Consider the following 21,445-nt stretch of genomic DNA (forward strand, 5'->3'; position numbering starts at 1 on the left):
TCATGTGACTGTATGTGTCGTAACAAAGAGAACTGAATGTGTTGTGTCAACATCAATGTGTTGAGTCGACTAAATCTCTCAAATATTTGATGATTTCATTGTTTCTTACTCTAGTAACCTTTGGAACAATTTAGTTTTTTTATTCAAGCAATAAAAAGTACACATTTAAAGCACAGAGTGTGCAACTAATTCTCTACAGTCATGTTTTTTTTTGTTTTTACCTTTCTTTCTTAAAATGCGGGGGATGATTCATGGACCAGTCACTCTTTTCAGATCCACTGCAGGATGGCGGTGATTTCGTTCTCTCCTGTTGGGTGCTTTCAAAGATATACATGTATTACTGATACTGAACACAAAGGCATTGCATTTTTTATTCCTATCCTACTTGTCAGCAGTAGAGAGGATAACTTGTCATTATGAGTTCTGGTCTGTAAACTGTGATATTTAAATTAATATTGCATACAGAAGTATTTTATATGTCAGGTTTGTAACTTTCTATATTTTTTCATATATATAAAACATAGATATGTATAAATATAAAATTAAATAACTCAACTCACACCAAGAAATATTTGTATTGCAAACTATTCATTTGATTCTGTTATTCTGCTCTAAAGCGTAAAAATAGCATTCAGTGCATTGAGTGCAACTGTTTGGGAAAAAACCTTAATGACAAAAGTATCAGACCCCCATCCAAATCCCAACCCCTCCCTTCCTGTTTATTTTAAATTATATTTAGCTACACAGTTAACGAATTCTCAAATGTTTCTTTTTCGTCCAGCTTTGTTGCTGTTATATGTTACAGTTTGTGTTTCAACTAATTTGTTTTGGTTTCAAAATATTTTTTTATAACTAATGCAATGTCACTATTGTTCATGTATATGATGCTATATATAATACTGCAACCCAACTGACAATTAAAAAAAAAAGTTAAAAAGAAAAAAAAGGAAATGACTGAGCACCCATGGCATAATTGTGCTAGTGTTCACAACAACATGTACAAAATGGGTGATATATTATATCTAAAAAGTATTTTCAGAACTTGAATCACTTTGGTTTGGAATTTTATACTTCATAAATGTCATTCAGTGCAACACAGGTAAAAAGCGATTTTATATCACATGATGTTAATCATGTCATGTGACTGTATGTGTCATAACAAAGAGGACCTACTGAAGTACTTCTAATCTGTTGAGTTGACTAAATATCTCTGACATATTTGATGATTTCACCGTTTCTTACTCTAGTAACCTTTGGAACAATTTAGGGCTTTTTATTCAAGCAATAAAAAGTACATATTTAAAGCACAGTGTGTGCAACAGTGGCATTTCCAGGAATTACATTTTGGAGAGGCAAAATGTGTCTCCCCCGGAGGGGGTTGCATCCCTATGGGCGAGGGTTACTCTACTGAATGGATACGGTGGTGATTGGCTACCTGCCCGTGAATGGACGAGGAGCCAATGGCTTTCAGTCAGTGTTTTTCTAGGGGAGGCGAGATCGCACTTGGGGTGGCGGCGGCCACCCTTACCTCTACAGTAAATACGCCACTGGTGTGCAACTAATTCTCTACAGTCATGTTCTTTTTGTTTTTACCTTTCTTTCTTAAAATGCGGGGGGTGATTCATGGACCAGTCACTCTTTTCAGATCCACAGCAGGATGACGGGGATTTTGTTCTCTCCTGTTGGATGCTTTCAAAGATATACATGTATTACTGAACACAAAGGCATTATATTCTGCAGTAGAGAGGATAACTTGTCATTATGAGCTCTAGTCTGTAAACTGTGCTATTTAAATAAACGTTGCATACAGAAGTATCTTGTACGTCAAGTCTGTAACTGGTTTTCTCGGATACAGCCTCAGGGTGTGTTCACACTACTATAAAAAGTACATACACACACACATATATATATGTGTATATATATGTGGGGGGGGGGGGCTAGGCTTTGACTTTTACAGGGGCCAGTTTGAAATTGCAGCCACCTATCTGTAGATAGATACTCAAAATGTGCCAATCTGAGAAATACTAGCAGAAGCTATTTGACCATGAAGAGGAAGGATGTGGGTGAGATGGATACAGGAAGAGTGGCAATTTCTTCCAAAATGAGAAATTTAAGTTTGCAAAATTCACTGTGGCTTACTTACATATTTGATCCATCTGTATCTTCTTCCTGACCATCCATCCTGATCCTTATGGGCTTTTATGCCTATACACCTTAAAGTCATTTAAAGAATAATACTATGCATTAGTGTGAATTTATTATTGGGCTACATAGCAGTTGTGTTAGCAACACAGATCAGTTTTTGCTGATTCAAAGCTTGTTTCGTCATGACAACAGGCAGTTATAGCCTATTGTGCGTAGCCTACAGTCCTACTGCACGAACAATAGGCTATAATTAATGGTTATAATTAATTAATTAACTTAAGGTAGGGTAAGTGATATGTTTTTTGTTAAACGGTTAAAGCACTAATCATTGCTACAGACTAGTGTTTGTTCAGTAACAGGGGTCTCCCTGTCTTTACAGCTCTTTATTAAACAGAAAATACATGTTCAAGTATACTGTAAGTGACACAATTTCAGCCAATCAGGAGAAAGTACCCATTGATCAGCTTAATTTTTTATAGCGTTCCAGTTCCAATTTTGTCTGCTAATTTCTTTGTCATCATTTCCAATTGCACTTGTCTAATCTGTATCCTGTCCGAGTTCTCTATCCTGATAGGATACAATTGGTATCCTGACCTGAACATGCATTTGCTGTTAAATAAAGAGCTGGAGAGACATGGAGAATCCTGTTACTGAACAAACACTCTATAGAAATCAGTACTATCAGAATATAGAGCTATTTAACACTTATTTTAACTAAAGAAAATCACTTACCCTACCTTTAATTGATACCATGATGGTCAAAAGATAAAACTTTGTTCTAAAATTGTTATGCTGCAGGATCTGCAACTCCATAATAAAATATGAGAAAATAGTTCTTCACTTGTCAATGGCTTCATTGTATTATGAAGTAGGCTGTAGGGTAACAGGATAGATGGGCAACAAGGAGGGCACCTCGGTTAGGTGTGAAATTAGCAATTTTGTGATCAGAACATACTTAAAGGTAGGGTAAGTGATTTACAGTTAAAAGTGTTACATAGCTCTATATTCTGATGGTACTCATTGCTATTTGTCCAGTAAAAGGAGTCTCCCATGTCTCTCCACCTCTTTATTAAACAGAAAATTCATTTTCAGTGCTTTCTCCTGATTGGCTTAAAATGTGTCACCTACCTGAAAATGTACTATATTCTGTTTACTAAACAGCTGGAGAGACCCCTGTGACCGAACAAACGCTCTGTAGCAATGATTACTATCAGAATATAGTACTTTAACCTTTTTAACAACAAAAAAAACAATTACCCAAAAATATCACTTACCCTACCTTTAAACAACAACAATTAAGGTCTAATATTTCTACAATTGCTATACATTTCTACACAACCTGTATATCAATAATCTTTATAAAATGTATCTAATAATGATGTACCTGTACAGTATTACATTACCACCAAAAAAAAAAGTATTACATTACCATTATTATTATTATTATTATTATTATTATTATTATTATTATTATTATTATGTACTGTGCATGTTCACATCATGTATACTTTACATTACTTAAGACCAGTTTTCAAATATTAGATTTTTTTTTTTAACATTTTGGACAAATTAAGACATCGAGGTGTCCTATAGTGCCCACCTATCCTGTATCCTGGCCACTAGGGACATCTGGGCAGATATACAATTAACTATTTTGTCCAAAATGTTAAAAAATAAAATATTTGAAAAATGGTCTTCAAGTAATGGAAAGTAGGCTACATGATGGTACATCATTATGAAACCCCAAAATGACTGGATATACAGGTTTTGTAGCAATTGTAGAAATATTAGAGATTGTCTAATGTTTAAGCCTGTTCACATCATGTATACTTTACTTTAAAACATTTCCCCCCAAAAAATGGAATTTGGCATTTATAACATGTTGGACAAAATAGCCAAATTTACATCGAGGTGCCCAGATGTCCCTATAGTGCCCACCTATCCTGTTACCGACTGGAGTCGTGGAGAGATAAATGGCAAATGGGGTCACAGTTTTTCCATCAAATGTCCACTAAACAGAAGAAATATGCAGACATATTGCTTACCTTGATTAATCAATCAATTATCTGTCATTTCGGCTGTACTGTGGTGGTGCGATATGCACAGCTTCCTCAAATAATGTTTATTGAGTGCGCCACAAACTATTCCCCTGCTACTGTCAACGGAAAGCAAAGTCCTCTGTGGTTTCCTTTCACTTGGTTACTTGACGACGCTGCTGAAGCAAGCCTGATAACATACTACGTACGACAGTGTCGGCGAAAATAGCCGATCTACAAGCTCACGTTGATCGACTACTTTCGTCGCGCGACACCGTCGTACGACCAAGCACCATTACCATAGAGTTAAAAATAAGACCATTACCAGGCTAGTGCAGATAAACACGAGATTTCCGGAGGGAGGGGGGTTTACCAGGCTAGAAAACACCACGTCCTTCAGTGATTATGACATTTCTACTTTCAGTTTTAACTTAAGTACTTGCACTGGTATGAGTCATGAGACTTTAAGCCATTTATGTTCAAGTTTTTTTTTTAATCAATTCACTTTATGACGAAAAACAATAAAATGAAATGGGAGTACACAACAATGAAACAATAAATAGGCCTAATAAAAATTAAAAATAAATAGGGTTGGTCTGCTCATACCAAATGCCTATTTTAAGTAGATACACTTCACAAACAATATTGACAGTAAGCCCAAATGGAATGACACTTCCAATTTGAATGTTAATGATAATAGTAATAATAATAAAGTATCATTATATTATTATTGTAGCCTACTGTATTAGGCTACTATAGGATTTAAAATGCATTCTGATACCATCTAGCCACAACATAAATCTGCATTTTGGCTGTTTTGTGTTTTGTCTTACATGATGATGGCATTTAATTTATACTTAGCTCAGAAAGATTCTGACTTGACCAAAACCCAGACTCAAATACATAGATTACAGATCATTCAAAAGTGCTATTTTGTTCCCAATCCTGAGATTCTTTAGAAGTACAAACCATTCCTTCAACATTGGCACTTTTTATCTGCTTCAGGAAAAAAAAGAAAAAAGAAAAAGGTCCCTGCAATAAATTAGATCAGATCGATAAATTGGCCAAACTGTATTCACAATGAGAACATTTCTGTCCTCTTTTAAACTGAATGAAGCTTAAACAGTATAATATAAAAATATGAATTAAAGGAATGTTTACTTCACCTTAAGGGAGGACAGCATGAAGGTTGTATAAGAATAAACTATTGCACTTTCATCCAACCTGCAACACGCAAAAAGAAAAACACACTCTCCCGAAATACTGTCCACGTTAACATTCACATAAAACAAACATTCTTATACATTCCAACCCGACTGGTGTCCTTGAATTACACCTCATTACATCCTACTTGGCGTTCGCAATCATCATCAACCTCTGACTTGAATACTATCATCGTCGTCCTTCTTGTTCAAACAGAGGTGCTCATGTGCCGATGCAAACAGTACAGCCACTCGTACAAAAAACGCATACAATCATCTGCAATTATCCCTGCTCGTGAATGCTCCAGAGAGGCACAGAAACAATCACATCATGTGACCAATATCTCCAGTTTCATTCTTGACGGTCCCACACCTGCTCGGTCCCCCCGGTCGCCTCGACAGATGAGACGCAGGCATAGCAGTGACGTGATGCAGGGAGTCCACAGGCCACGAGAAAAGCACAGTACCCCAAGAGGGCAGGTGGTATCTCTCTGTCTCATTTCAGAGCCGACTGTTTTAATGGTATCCAGATTGGAATAAAGAGGGAAAATACCATATGAATAATGCACGCACGCACGTTCACATGCACTCACACTCACACACATACACACAAGCAGAAGCAGGTGGTAACTCAATCTGCATCATATCACACTTTGGCCTATTTTTGTCTAACGCTAAATACATTTTCATTGTCAGTAACTGTAAGAAAATGGCAACACAATTCGGTCCATTACTTTCCAAATCAGGGAAGTATTTCATAAAAGGGTAAAAGGTGATCAAAATTAGGTCCTCAGCCCAAAAGCCATTTTGGTTTTAGTGCGCCGAGTAGATGGCGTTGTTGGGACTTTATGAACGCGTGCCCCGTTACAAGGCTTAACGCAGTGTCTGTCAGTTTGCGTTTTGTCGGAGAATGAACAAATGTCCACCTGTACAGTAGTGTGGCAAGTCTGCAGTGAGCATTTCAGTAGTATTTAAAATTGCTTTCATAACTTGTAAACATTCTGTCAACATGAGTGCATGTATCAAAAATGTTTCCATATAGGCAAAGAACTTCATTATCAAAAAAATATCTCCTCTGCCCATCTATGCATTCAAGAAATAATATTTTTGATTGCCGGAGTGTCTGTGTCTGTGTCTGTGTGTGTGTGTGTGTGTGTGTGTGTGTGTGTGTGTGTGTGTGTGTGTGTGTGTGTGTGTGTGTGTGTGTGTTAGTGTTTCATAGGTCCCAAGTAGTCAGGTCCTTAGCTGTCCACCACCTGGTGTGGTAGAGTACCAGAGGAGCCATTGATGAAGGAGCCTTGTTTGTCTCTCCCCTTCAGGAAGTAGGTGAGTAACTCTCCTTTTCCTTTGACAAAGATCGGACCCCTCCGTACGAAACGGAAGCCATAGTCCTTCAGAATATTATAGCAGTCCTCCACCACCTGGGGGCGACAGAGACAACATTCTAGTGTGAACATTCTATAGCGCAGTCCTCCAGTCCAGAGCCATAATTCCTGCTAGGGGTGTGCCGATATATCGTCCCGCGATATATCGCGATACGTTTTCGCGACGATATGTATCGTTTTGGGAAAAAAAAATATCGTTTTGAAAAAAATATATAAATATATTTTTTTTTACACCAATCAAAATAATCAGGCATGCAAACAGCCCCGAGGTGAAAAGGGTGACAACATGTTTTTTTTTTTTCGGGTCAGGTGTCACACTATTGCCCTATTTGGATTCAAAACGGCTGAAAAGCTACAAGTTTGCATGTCTGAATAATGCAAAAACAGAATTATTTGTTTGCATTTCCTTTTTTTTCTCCCCCATTTATTTTCATAATAAAAAAAGTGCGTATCGTATCGTATCGAAATCGTATCGAAGTTGTGAGCCAAATATCGTATCGTATCGTTTCGTGAAATTAGTGTATCGGCACACCCCTAATTCCTGCCTCCTGATGTTAAACCCCTGGTCTAAACTGCTGTTATTGCTAGCCACCTAGGAGCTAAATGTTGAAAGAAACACTCTTCCTTCAGTTTAAAGGACTCAACTTAAACCACACCACATGCACAGTTAGAAGGTGTATGTAGATTTGTAATTTGGCGTTTCAAATTTCCTGAAAAGCCACCATCCACCATCTACAAAACACAATTCAGAAACCCCAAATGCAGGTCGGGTGGAAATGTCCAAAACCATTCCTTTTTTATTATTGTTCGCGAGGCATTGTGTACTTGAAGATCTGCTATTTTCACTACTTTTGTAGTTTTTTTTTTGTGCGACACTTGTATGATGAAGTAGGCCATTAATTTACGAAAAAACATACAAATATGAAACTTGGAGATACAAGGTTTCTGCCCGACAGTGACGATATATAGTGACAACTAAAATGACACAGATGCTTTCCCAGATCGAAAGGTATAACAACATATAGGCTGTGTTCAGGTCTAAATGGGCTAAGTGACTTGACAGGATTTGCCTAATCCAGACACGTCTGCCTATTTGTACAAGTAAGGTGTTTTAGGTGTCAAAAAAAAACTCTTAAAATGGAGCAGATTTTACCTGGATGTTCCCCATCACCCCTGTAGACTCCATACGACTGGCCACGTTCACAGTGTTCCCCCAGATGTCGTAGTGTGGTTTACGAGCACCTATCACTCCAGCCAACACTCCGCCTTTATTCAGACCTGGAGAAAAGGATCCATTTTGTGATCTTCATACTGGACTAACAAACACACTGACATATTCTCTCTCACACACACACACACACACACACACACACACACACACACACACACACACACACACACACACACACACACACACACACACACACACACACACACACACACACACACACACACACACACACACACACACACACACACACACACACACACACACACACATACAGTGAGATAATCACTGACCTATGCGCAGCATGAAGTTGTTGAACGACTGGTAGTTGATGTTCATAAGCGTGACCTTCATGGCCAGAGCAAAGTCTGCCAGGTCCGCCAAATGTTGCCAGCGTTCTCGATCTGACAGCTCCTCTTTCCGCTGACAAAAAGACCAATCAAAACATTACTAAAAACAACCACCACAAATCGAAACAAACAATATTGTAAGTAAGTATTATTTCAAAAGCTATATATTATTTCTTTCAGTGGTCAGACTTATTTCCATCTATCTTCATTGTCGGCCAATACAAGGGGTCTAGTTTGCTGCCAGTCTTTTACACAAGGGGTGATTGCAGCGTTCCCTGCGTCACACACAGGCTGTGAATACACTAACCTTCATGCAGGCGTAGCCATTGCTGACGTCAGGGGTGACCCCGGATGCGGCCATGTAGGTGCTGCCGATGGTCTTGATCTTGGTGATGCAGCGAAACTGAGACTCATCCAGCAGCTGTGAGAAAACGGAGATCCAAGGTTACTTCTACTGATAGAAACAAAGCTGGAAGAGCTAGAACAGTGGGTCTAAAACGGAACCTTTTTTCGGGACCAGGGCCCACTTGAGATTCTCTAAAGCTAAATGTTTAGTGTTATATTATCATTACAATCTTAAGTGTTTCGTCAATTATTTGGGGGCCCACTTGAAATATACTCCCACGGCCCATCAGTGAGCCCCAGCCCACAGGTTGTGAATCGCTGAGCTAGAATATCGGTGTTGCTCATTAAATGCTGTACTGTTGCTGATTTTCAGGATATAAATGCATATATAAATGAAAAGGCAGGATCATGAATCTCCAGTGAAGACATTAAAGTACGCTCAACCTAAGATGAATACAAGTCCCCAGGACTTTTTTGTGTTATCCTTTTAGTCTCAAAGGTATAGTTCACCCCCAAAATGACTTTTTTTTCCTATTGATTAGTCACCCCATGGAGGCTTGAATTCATGGATATATATATATTTTTTTTTTGTCGCATTCCTAAGCCAATAATTTGATGACCGGCAGGCGGCAGCGGTTCCGGTAGGAGACAAAAAGAGTCTCCTTTGTGTCTCCTACTGGAACCACTGCCTACCAGTCCGCTGGTCATCAAATTATTGGCTTAGGAATGCGACAAAAACAAATAAATATCCATGAATTCAAGTCTCCATGGGGTGACTAATCGATAGAAAAAATGAACAGTGAACTATCCCTCTAATGTCTGACTGTACCATGTGCTGTTTACATTTTTGACTAATGAAGTATTCAATCAATCAATCCCCTCCTGACCAAGCCAGGAAGATTTTAGGCATCTGGTCTGCAGGCAGCGCTACTCGGCTACACTTACACTGTCAAAATCTGAGATGATCTCATTTAGGAACCGTAGGCACTCAATCCCTCCATTGTTGATGCTCTCCTCAGTGTAGAAGTCAGAGAAGTTGGGAATGGAGGCAAACATCACCCCAATCTCATCGTAGGACTGACTGTATAACTCCTAAAGATGTTAAGAGAAAACAATTAAAGTGGCAAAGGGGGGGGAATATTAGGGTTTGAAACGTACCCAGGTAATTAATCCACATTCTTACTGTTTAAGTCAAACAAGAAATTTGTGTAACCCATTTTACGTATAATCTTGAGCAAATCTACCTGAAGAAAGACTACTACAACTACAGACCTCTCTGTAATCGTTACATTTTAGGTTTATGTTTCCTGTGTGTCCAAAATGAATAAATAGAAAAAGAAAGACTGAGCAGACCACGACAGGTCTCTATCAACACAGCAAATACTCAGTTTTTAATGTTGCACTCTCAGATTTGTCCACACTCAGTTTAAAAACACAGTTTGAGGAGTCATCAGCAGTAACAGTCGGTGGATGTGCTCATCTTTACCTCATCCCTTTTCTTGGAACCCAGGAAGTGGCGTGCCACGTGTTCTGGCAGCATGTTAGTCACCAGGGCCTCATTCCAGCGCCTCATCTCGTACACTTTCTCCTTCTGTTCGTGCACCTCAATCTTCCACAGGAACAGAGTGCGTGCAAGCTTCTCCACCTTTAGCCAAAGATCCCAGGATGAGATGGATTAGAGGCCAACTGCAGAACATTTTACTAATAATGACCCTGACAAAGTGATTGTGAAGGTACAGCCAACTGTGGCAGACATGTACTTACATGGCGAGAGAAGTAATAGAAGCTGACCATTGTGATGACAATCATGATGGTCATAGTGAACTTGGAGGGAACAAGGGATGACCTGAAATCAAAGAAAAAAAATAACATTTTAAATTCAGGGACAAACAACTACAGTATATCTGAGACAAATCTTGTCAATCTGACACACTCTATACGTTCATTTTGCTCACTACAGATGATGTAGGCAAAAGGTTTCCGATTCAAAACACGATTCCATTTTTGGGGTAATTTCAATGACAAATTCAAGGTTATTATAGGTTTAGGTTTTGCGACAGATGCAAAAATAGACTTTCTTTCATAATGTTCAAGTTCAGTTGCCAATGCAAATACACATCTCATTCTCTCTCTTTCACACACACGGACGCACGCACGCACACACGCACACACGCACACACGCACACACACACACACACACACTTTATCAAGATGTAAAAGATAGCGATTTTGCAAATGAACTCAGATGGAAATGCAGGTATCCAAACAAGGTTACATTCATGTACTGAATACGTGAATATTGACTGTATTATTTGCGGTTCCGATTGCTCTGTCCAAACCTTTCTGAAAAACTTAACATTTATATTCAAAAAATGTTGCTTAACATATAGCAACAATTAAAATGACACAGAGGTGTTCCCAGCTTGAAAGGTATAAGAACGCATAGGTGTTCCAGGTCTGACTGGGTTAAAACACTGAGCCAGCTAAACTTGTAGTAGCCTGCATCAGAATAGCCTTAAAAGTTCAGTTCCAAAACTACGTATAGCAGTAGGGAAGACCTCTGAAAATTCTGTTCCAGCCTCACCCATCTGAAGGGTGAACTGTTAGGGGTTGGACACTTCGACACACAGACATGGGTGGGCCCAGAGACATAATCGGGCCTCTACCCACTAATCTATGGCTGTAGCTTTAATCTATGTCATGGTTCTTTGTCTTGTTGGTAATATATTACAGCTAGCCAACGATGACTCATCAGACGAACAGATCACTGCACAAACAAAACAATCCTCTGCATATATTCTGGTCAAATGTGATGTGACACAATCACCTGATGTTACCTAACTGACTAATCAGTTAATTAATTTAAATATATATGTATATTCAACACCAGCTTACTCAATCGTTTGTTTAAAAAACAAAAATAGCCAAATTAGGAAAGAAAACTGATCTAGGATTGGGTTCTTTCTAAATCCCAAGCAAGTATTAGCTAAGTCAGCTGGCTCCCAGACAGTAAAGACTATGCAAATAGAAACACTAGAGGGCAGTGTTACACTAGCTGTGTGTGGATGCCCAGGAAGGGAAACAGATATTTCTAGGCCTTGGGTATGTAACATTGTGGAAAGTAGGGATCAGTGTTGGGGGTAACACCGTTACTGTAACAGCATACTTTTTTGGGTAACGGAGTAACCTAACATGTTGGTTTTGCAATTAGAGTACTCGGTTCATTAGTTACATGGCATAATAATGGCGTTACTTCGTTACATTTAAGAGCTATATTTCCCTGCTCTTTCTGTTGCCACAAAGGAAAAGGAAAATCCATCCGACGCAATTGCGCTGTTTCCTGATAAATGGACACGCTCTTGCATCGGTGACCGATGCCTTGCAGTCTGTGGTGATGGCGTATCATTCTACTGTATTTTGGTGTGACACATGGCTAACGGTATTACTGGTCTTGTTTACATTAATTTGTCGCACATGTGCGACATGGCAGAGAATGAGAAAAGACAGAGCGGTTGCCCTTTAGTAGGCTACGGTCGTGGAAGTATTCACACTATTTTTTGATTAATTGGTGAAAGGAGGAGAACGTCAATGCAAATTAGCCATGGTGAAGCCCACCACAGGTCCACAACACTGGTGGTCACTCCGGTAGGCAGCACATTTCATTTTATGTTTACCAAACTTCCTCGCAGGTGGGTTTTAATCATTGATAATACAAAAATAATCTAACAAGTTACTTTTCTCAGAAGGTAATCCTGTAACGTAACAGAATACTTTTTAATGGCAGTAATCCTGTAACGTAACAGTTACTTTTAAAAACAGAATCATTTAAATGTATTTTCCATGATGCGTGGGAACACCGACGCAAACATAGACACAGACAGACACACATACACAGTTTCCTTCTCACCTGTAGTCCTGGAAACGGGCCACGTCGTAGCGGTCGAAGATGTCCCTCCAGCTGTAGATGTTGACTATGCCGGTGGTGATGGTGATGAGGAGCATGAGCGTCAGCTTCACCATGTGACTGACCTGCACCAGCATGGTGGTCGCCATGAGGGCCAGCACCGCCACGTAGCTGTAATACTTGGGGTTCTCCACACAGCCCTCTGGGCCAGACAAGGTGGAGGAGAAGGAGGAGGAGGGTGGAGGAGCCACTGTGGAGTTGTCTGCGATGGGGTCTCGCGGCTGACAACTCAACTGGAGAGAGACAGAAACAGAGAGAGAAACACAGTAGTAGAGAGGGAGAGGGACGAAGCAACGGTAATGTGATGAAAAGCGATAAAATAAAGCAAAGAGTGGAATACACTACAGCCTGATTTATACATAGTTGTGTGATGATGTCTCGCATCGGAAATAGCTGATCTACAAGCCTTCGTGCAGCGACATGTTGTGACCTTGTAGAGCAGCTATTTTCAGTGTACGGCATGGCATGCAAACAGGTATAAATCAAAAGAATGCATTGCCTACTGGCCTGAATCAAAATTGTCCTAATGGAAAAGGACAGCAACTATGGGATCCACTGCTAGGTGTATAAACAGCATTGTTTTGTTTACTACCATTTCGAAATAAAGTTTGGAGCGTCTTAAAAGTGAGTTGCGAGCCTTCTTTCCTTTACGATTTTGCCGTCCTGGCAGTTTGGCTTGGCACCGAAATTGGAGGATGTGCGAGCGACTGTGCGTTATTTTTGTATATGAATTGTCTCCCATGCATTAGAGCCAGTTCATGGCATGATCTCCATATTGAAGCACCCTGGTGGTTGTGTAACCACATAAGAAAATAACTTACCATATCTACAATGTCCGCCATGGTAAGGATAAAGATGGCCGCCATGGCCCAGGTGTTCCGCGCCCAGCGGGTGTGGTCGATCCAAGTGGAAAAAGACACCAGTTTCTTGGGGAAAATCTGACACAAACAAACACACCATTTTCAACCATCAGCTGCCAATCAAAAGGTCACTGCAGAGTAGATGCAATCTTAAAACGTGAAGCATTGCATATGCATTATGGTAATCACGAACTATAAAATTATAGAATACGTTTCATTTTCTGAAATCACAGAAATAAATATTGTGTGTATTTGGAGCCTTAGATAGTAAGTGAACATTAGGTCCTGCAGACCGCAGTGTCAATAGGACAAACAATGATCTTCTTATCGTCTCTGTCGGGTGGAAACAGACCAAAAAAACAGATCTACAAGCTCACAATGTGTCACAATGTGACGGGTTGTGCGATTGTAGATCTGCATTTTAGTGGTCAATGCGCTAATGCATTACGTTGTGTCCATGATGGCACTTTAATGTGGATGTGTGACAATATGACATTTAATATTGATGTACCAATGTACCCATGAGCATTGTGACTCTGCTCAGCACATCTGATTGACCCTCTGTGTGTGTACCTATGAGTGGGTTCAGGTCCTGACTAGCTTGGGGGGAGAGTGTTTCCTGTTAGGATGACAGCACCAGTCAATATTGCTAGCTTGCTCTACAGTTACTCTACAGTTCATGTCAATACTGGTTGGTGAGATTGGATCAAAAGTGCTGGTGAGCGTCACACTCCTGAGTGGTACTTAACCGATTAAAGGGGTAGTTCACCCAAAAGGTTACTTATTTTCTATCAATTACACACCCCATGAAGTGCTGAATGCGACATAAAAAAAATGCAATGCTTCATGGGGTGTTTAATTGATAGAAAATAAGTACTTTTTTGGGTGAACTACTCCTTTAAGACCTGAGGCCGATTCTACAGATGCCTTCTAAATCAGTACTTCTCAAACTTTTTTGTGCCAAGGACCCCCAAAAATGAATGTATGTATTTGGCCGCGGACCCCCCATCTGAAAATGTTTAGTGCCAGGGACCCCCAGTAGAGAAAAAAAATAGCAGATGTACAAGCTCGCAGCGCGGCACGAAGTGACGTGCTGTGAGCTTGTAGATCTGCTATTTTTGAGAACCACTATTCTAAATCCTGAGGAGTTTTCTGAAAAACATATATTTCTGTATTTCTGGCTAAAATCTAAAATGACACAGATGCTTTCCCGGTTTTAATGGGTTAAACATATCTTGCGTAACAAGGGTGTGTTTGAGTCTATATTGACTTCAGGAAAAAAAATCACTTGTAATATTGATTATGATTATCATGAACACACAAAGTCCATTATCATATTCACACAGTGGTTTTGTCATGCTCTGATTTAACTACAAAATGACCACCGTGTGAATATGGCCAATTGCACTCCCAGAACACAAATTCAGCCACTTTGATCCCACTTAAATCTCTTATATTTCTTACACATTTGTGTACAGTAGGAGCGTTATATTTCTACACGTTTGTGTACAGTAGGAATACAATCTTCTCTATGTGTTCTATTTCTACACGTTTGTGTACAGTATTTTGCTATAGAGCAGTGGAAATGGCTATATCTCTGCTAGATCTCCATTCCTCTTGCTTTACGGCAAAAACAAGCCTCAGTCAAATGGCCGCAGCTGTGCAATGGATTACCCCGAGCGGATCTTTTACTACCTATACTACCGGACCCCTGTCCGTGTATTTGTAATGAGCCGATCTCCGTGAGGACGTAGGTCACGGAGATTTTTTTCATGATTTTTCAAAAGGTACAGTAAAATCGCCATTTTCGCTGGCAGCAGGGGCACACTATTACACTATTACTCTGGCAGTTAAGTAGTTAAAATTAAGGTCCAAATATCTTTTTTTAAATAATAATCTGCCTCGTGAGTTCTCACATGGCCCTGGGTCACAGTAACCTTGCACAGCAACTGGCCTCGCAAAATCACGAGCCATCTGTTTGCAGACTGCAAGCTACACTTCAAATTATGGGGTTGTCTGCAGACAGAATGTCTGCTGCACTGAATGCACATGGGAATCACACATCATCACTTTAATTGATTCAAAATGATAATGTAGGTCAAGCTGAACCGGGAACCTTCCGATTCCCAAGTGGCCACTCTACCTCCTGAGCCAATGCCATCCTGTTTGATCTGGCAAGAGAGCGTGTTTCTTGAACTAAAGTTTACGGCATCCAATATCTTATATTAAAAACAGATAGTGAGTGTGAGTGTGTGTGTGTGTGTGTGTGTGTGTGTGTGTGTGTGTGTGTGTGTGTGTGTGTGTGTCACCGCTCACTCTGGGGAAGATGGCAGCCAGAGAGCAGACTGTAAGGATGAGCAGCAAGACCTGTCCCACGGCCAGGGTGATGTAGTTGACTATCAACCTACACAGACACAGACACACAAACACACACACACACACACACACACACACACACACACACACACACACACACACACACACACACACACACACACACACACACACACACACACACACACACACACACACACACACACACACACACACACACACACACACACACAGGAAGACTTCAAATTAAGACGGCAATACAGAAGAGTACTGACATAAAGGTGTTTAGTTTCTCTTTTGTGACTGACTGACAGTGTGAATTCTTGTTGTCCTAGTCTAGTCTTTTTTGTATTGTCCTATGTTTTTCTCTTTTTTTATCTCTTTCTTCCCTATTTCTCCAGACTGCGCTGCGCCCCCGGGCCAGTGTAATAACTGGATGGGGTGCGCACTACAAATACCAAACCTATGACCTAAAAGGGGAAGACTACATAGCACAGTACCACGTAGAGCACGAGCACGTTACAAAAATGGACCCGAGGAGGGACAGAAGGGGGACTGAAAATGAGTAGTCGAGTGCTGGCTCACAGGCAGGCCTGTCATCACTATTATTACATAATCTCCTGATCCCAAATTATTTTACATAATCTCAATTATTTGACATAATCGCAAATTATTTTACGTTATTGTCAAGAATCGTTTCCCTTCATCTGCATCAATTAATCTGTTAATATAGAGGAGATGATCTACAACATGGGTTCTCAACTGATTTTGACCCAGGGACCACCATCCTGACTAAGAGCAACCTGGGGACCACCACTATTGTGCGTTGTGGGTCCATCATAGATCCACCCCACACAATAGTGGTGGGGGGTTCATGAACCGCAGGGAGCTGGAGAAAATAGCTATAATATCAATATAATATCTAATAAAATACAGTGATTTTGTTTGAATATGATAGAACATGATTAATGGTTACTGTGATTATGGTAAGCTCACATTTCATATCACACACACCATACAGTAAGAACTTTACAAAAATAATATTTTTTATCATTGCCAGGGACCACCAGTGGTCCGCGGACCATCGGTTGAAACCCCTGATCTACAAGCTCACAACGGTACTTTTGAAAAAGTTTGAAAGTATATAATATATTAAATGTATAGCCTGTTTTGGCCAACATACTTTATTTATTACTAGTACCGGTATTTTTTTTTGTATGTTTCAATTTATCTGTGATTTCGGTTTACAAAGCCTTAAAAGGCAAATTTTTATTTATATGTTCCAATGGTCAATGCCCAGAAGAACACAATGAAATCGTCAATCACAATTATTTGCACCACAATTAATGGTCAACTAAAATGTCATGATCATGACAGGCCTACTCTACTCACAGGGGGTCGATGAGGGCCTCCATGGCTGCAGTGAAGAGGAGGACCACGCAGGAGCAGCTGAAGGCGGCTCCACTCTGCTTCTCCTTCTCCACAGAGTAGCGGGTCTCCAGGTCCGGGTCTACGAATCTCAGCGAGAGGCGGTAGGTGCGTTTTCCCTTCAAACTGACAGAGGTACGGTACATCATCACAATAGGCACAATTGGGGTCCAGGGACACTCATGGTTCTTTGAGGGGGTTCCAAATGGCCCCTTACGGGTGTGTAACTATGAGAGTGTACAAATGCCATGGAACCGCAAGGTCCATTTGGTTCCATTCGTACACTCTCAGAGTTACGGGGTCCTTGAAATTAAAAAGTTTGAGAGCCACTGTGCTACACTAAATGGAACATACTGTAGCCTTCATTAGTATCATTGTTAATCTCTACTTTGCTTACGCCTGTATGGTCTCCCTCTCCAAGAGGGCCTCATTGAGAAGTTTGTTGAGCTCTTGCTCGTTCTCCTGGGCGTCGATCACCCGCTCAGCCAGGTCCCGCAGCCGCAGCCTCCGTCTGGGGTTTGGGAACGATGGGTTCACTACCTGAGGTCACAGGAAGAGGGTTTGGGAATGATGGATTCACTACAAAGGTACGTCCACTCCACACATACGCGACAAGTTCCATCCAATCCCAATATAAGGGGACAAAACGGAAAGACCGCCCGATGACAAGCAGACGGAGCTGATGCGCGTGCACTAGCGTTAAGTCCAACGCATCGGGTTCAGCATTGGTGAACTATGACCCGGCAGTGAAAGGCACTAACCAATAGCGTTCTGCCAGCTGGTCGCAAGCCCATGCGGCACTTCCGTACATTTCCGGCCGTTCCTTTGATACCTTCCAGGGCTTTGAGCAGCTGGTGGCCAGTGCCAACAAAGTGCCAGTTTTCCGGATGTGTAGTTCTTTGACTAGTGCTATTTATAGAAGTAAGGACAGATCAAGGAATGTATACACTATACATTATCCAGCAATTTGAAAACATAATAAGTGCACCTTGACAAAATGAAAACACCATTACATTATTATGAATACCATTAACCACATGAACCCCAACATGCCTATTCTGGGCATTCAAACAAGCTCAAAACGTGTCGCTTCGCGCTGCGTTTTGAGCTTGTATATCTGCTACTTTTGTGTGACGCTGTGTTATGATCAAGTTTAAATTTACAAAGAAAACACAAAACGTTAAAATACGGCGATAGGAGGCCGACAGCAACGATATTTAACCCATTCAATCCGGGAATGCATCCGTGTCATTTCAGATTTGAGCTATAACCATCATTTTATACTTTGGTTATTAAAAAATAGCAGATATACAAGCTCATGGCGTGGAAAATGTTTGTGAACCACATAGCAACATAGGGTTTTTCAGAAAACATAGGAATTTGGAACCCATTTTGTAGAATCGGCCTCAGGCCTTAATGGGTTAAGTTGATGGGTTAACATGCAATACAGGTCTCCAGCCGGAGCTGAACCAGGAATATTGTAATGATGTGGTCTGTGTGCTACACGGTAGACTAGAGGTGTGTTCCCCAGTCTTCACTTACCCTCGTATCCAGTTCTTCCTGTTCATCCGGTGTGGTGCAGGCGGTGTGGACACTACCGTTGCAGTCGGTCGTGTTGATCAACAGCGGAGAGTTGCCATTGGACGAGGTCACAGACAGCTTCTAATGGGGAAACCAGAAAACAGGACGTAACTAGGGATTTGCTATGAGCCTGTGCAAATAAAATGTTATTCAACATGTAATGAAAGCCAGTGTTCTTTTTAAATGGAGATAGCGTCACATCTCTGAACGGCACTAAGTGACTCATGCAGTAGTTGAATAGACAGGATCTTTCCGAGGTGAGAATGAGCTCGGTTGAACAGACAAGGATCTTTCTGAGGTGAAAATGAGCTTTCAGATTCTAACATAGTATGAGCGTCACTCCTTACAGAGGGTCATGATCCGTCCTGGCAAGCTAGGCTGTTATTTTAAGCAATACAAAGGAAATGTTCGCACATCCACTTCGTTCAGACGCAGGTGCGTTGGACAGTGACAACTGACGCAATCATGAAAAAAGTATTTCATGAACGAAAATCCTGCACACTGCTCTTGCTCAGCAGCATCAGTTTTTATTTAAATTGACAGACGTTTCGGTCACTCTGCACCTTCATCAAGAGTGTCTTGTTTTAAGCAAAAATCGAATGTCTTTCATATCAAGTCAAATATCTTTTAGCGATTTGAAGAAAACTAAATATGGAAATCAAACATCAAAATGTGCCCAAATATTTGAAATGCAGTACTTGTTTGTCACACTTTTCAATTTGCCTGATTTCCTGTTTCCCTATCAACTTCCCTTCATTGGTAATGCACAATTTACAGTTGCGATGTAGCGATTTAGCAGATGCTCTTTATCCAAAGCAGCTTGCAAAAGTGCCAGATCACAAGTAAGTGTGTTTAACATTTGTCAAGTAAAAACAGGGCAAGTTGCAAGTGGTATTAGACTGCTATGGGAACAAACATAGCCTTCACAACACTCCTAGTCAACAAAAAGCAAGTCTATAGCCAACATAGGCACCGAGAAGAGATTAACACTGAATGCTGTTTATCTAGAAAAACACTACTAAAGTATGTAGCACACTTTTTTAAGAGAATCCCGGTACAACGCTGAAGCTGGGAAATTAGCATTAATTATTATGCCCACACAAGTAGAATGACATTCAGAGCTCCAAGTCTATTTGATCAATTTAAACTAATCTTGCATGTGCACATGACTTGTGAGTTTAGGTCTTGTCTCATCTTGTCTGTCAACTGAAAATGTTGTGTTATGTGCATAATAAGCTGCTTTCAATTTTATATATTCAGATATTAGATAGTCATCGATTACGCAGAATGCCATATGTCTTGCAATCAGTGCGTCACTGAAAAAAAAGAGCTCGCTCTCAATTGGCACTCCCTGAACAAATAAAGGTGTGCAATTAAATGAAAGTAGATACAGAAAGGCAAGTAAATAAGTGCTGGACAGGGCAGAGGATGATGGAATCCTGGCTAGGGTCAGGCGCTGGGAAAATAGGTGAAGTCTGAGGAGGTGGGCTTTCACTCTGACGAAGGCCGGTGCATGTTTAAACTTTGCTATGCATTAGCCACACAAATAAAGGCTTAATAAAGGATAACGGATTTTTCCACAAGAGTGCCCTGGTCGCTATCTTTTTGTGCACAAAATGTTTTGTTTTGGGGGGGGTTCATCTCATGCTGTGTCGAGGTGGTTTGGACTACTACTCACCACCCCGTTGATGCCGTTCTTTCCCAGAGGCCCTTTGGGCACGACCACCAGATATGTTTCGATGCCTCGCTCCTTCAGGTAGTCACAGCGATCGCCTCCGTTCCCGGGCTCCACATCAAACTCCCCGTGAAGACACTCCATGGTGCTCTGGGAGATGTGAACGCGCCTGCACCGTGCATACAGAGAGGTCAAAGAAACGTCTATTTCGGCTATTCGAAATTAGCGGATCTACAAGCTCATCAAACATTGCAATGCGACAAATTGTGAGCTTGTAGATCTACTATTTTTGAAAAACTTGAATAATCTTAAAAACGACTTACAACCACAAATCATATGGTGGTCCCTGGCGCAACATCTTTTCAAATCGGGGTCTGCAGCTAAATAAATATCAATTTGGGGGTCCTTCACATGAAAATGTTTGAGAACGACCGACTAAACGAATACATGATACCAGTCTAAAGTGACTTCCTGGAACAGTAACCAGAACCTTTGCTTCTATAGAAATAGGAAAATGAGGAAGGACTGTGGGCAGCTCCCAGGTGGTGTGTGCGTTAGCGTTTGAACACAAGGCACCATTAGTGCTGAACTGGACCTCCCTGGATAAATATATAAAATGGATCAAGGGTGCGAGCACGACTCCAACTTGTTTACCGAGCTTTCTTAAGGGGTGCACGGTCTAGATGAGTTACTTCAAAAAAATACATCTCTATAAGAGAATACCAGCACTCACAGAACTGTCCTTTAAAAAAGGCACTTTTGCAGAGCAGACAGAATGTACGAGTTTCAGCGTCAAGCCTTCATCAGCTTTGTATCGCTGATGAAGGCTTGGCGCCCAAGGCACTTTTTATAAATATAAGTGCCTTTAAAATACAGTTCTGTGAGTGCTGGTATTCTTTTATAGAGATGTAT

The 21,445-nt window shown here is 40.7% G+C and overlaps 2 protein-coding genes across 5 annotated transcripts in view; both read right to left on the minus strand.

Moving 5' to 3' along the window:
- Positions 1-4,492, minus strand: part of LOC311042184 (NACHT, LRR and PYD domains-containing protein 3-like) — a 15,700-nt gene extending 11,208 nt beyond the window's left edge. For 2 of the 3 annotated variants that reach the window (XM_084052757.1, XM_084052756.1), the window contains exons 1-4: positions 4,191-4,492; positions 2,144-2,213; positions 1,594-1,689; positions 222-317 (exon numbers count right to left, since the gene is read on the minus strand). In XM_084052757.1, the coding sequence (XP_083908883.1) occupies positions 222-317; positions 1,594-1,689; positions 2,144-2,181 (230 nt within the window). In that variant the 5' untranslated portion in view covers positions 2,182-2,213; positions 4,191-4,492. The remainder of the gene's footprint in view (positions 1-221; positions 318-1,593; positions 1,690-2,143; positions 2,214-4,190) is intronic. The other variant, XM_084052758.1, reaches the window with a different exon arrangement.
- Positions 4,493-4,659: 167 nt separating this feature from the next.
- adcy3a (adenylate cyclase 3a) overlaps positions 4,660-21,445 on the minus strand; it is a 32,112-nt gene continuing 15,326 nt past the window's right edge. For both annotated transcript variants that reach the window (XM_084049884.1, XM_084049885.1), the window contains exons 8-21: positions 20,537-20,702; positions 18,820-18,939; positions 17,675-17,817; positions 17,242-17,403; positions 15,832-15,919; positions 13,477-13,593; positions 12,599-12,888; positions 10,456-10,537; positions 10,178-10,336; positions 9,637-9,783; positions 8,654-8,767; positions 8,290-8,419; positions 7,922-8,046; positions 4,660-6,804 (exon numbers count right to left, since the gene is read on the minus strand). In XM_084049884.1, the coding sequence (XP_083906010.1) occupies positions 6,625-6,804; positions 7,922-8,046; positions 8,290-8,419; positions 8,654-8,767; positions 9,637-9,783; positions 10,178-10,336; positions 10,456-10,537; positions 12,599-12,888; positions 13,477-13,593; positions 15,832-15,919; positions 17,242-17,403; positions 17,675-17,817; positions 18,820-18,939; positions 20,537-20,702 (2,023 nt within the window). In that variant the 3' untranslated portion in view covers positions 4,660-6,624. The remainder of the gene's footprint in view (positions 6,805-7,921; positions 8,047-8,289; positions 8,420-8,653; positions 8,768-9,636; positions 9,784-10,177; positions 10,337-10,455; positions 10,538-12,598; positions 12,889-13,476; positions 13,594-15,831; positions 15,920-17,241; positions 17,404-17,674; positions 17,818-18,819; positions 18,940-20,536; positions 20,703-21,445) is intronic.

Source organism: Gymnoscopelus microlampas (genome assembly GCF_963454915.1).
Source record: "Gymnoscopelus microlampas genome assembly, chromosome: 3".
In the NCBI taxonomy this organism is placed as follows: Eukaryota; Metazoa; Chordata; class Actinopteri; order Myctophiformes; family Myctophidae; genus Gymnoscopelus; species Gymnoscopelus microlampas.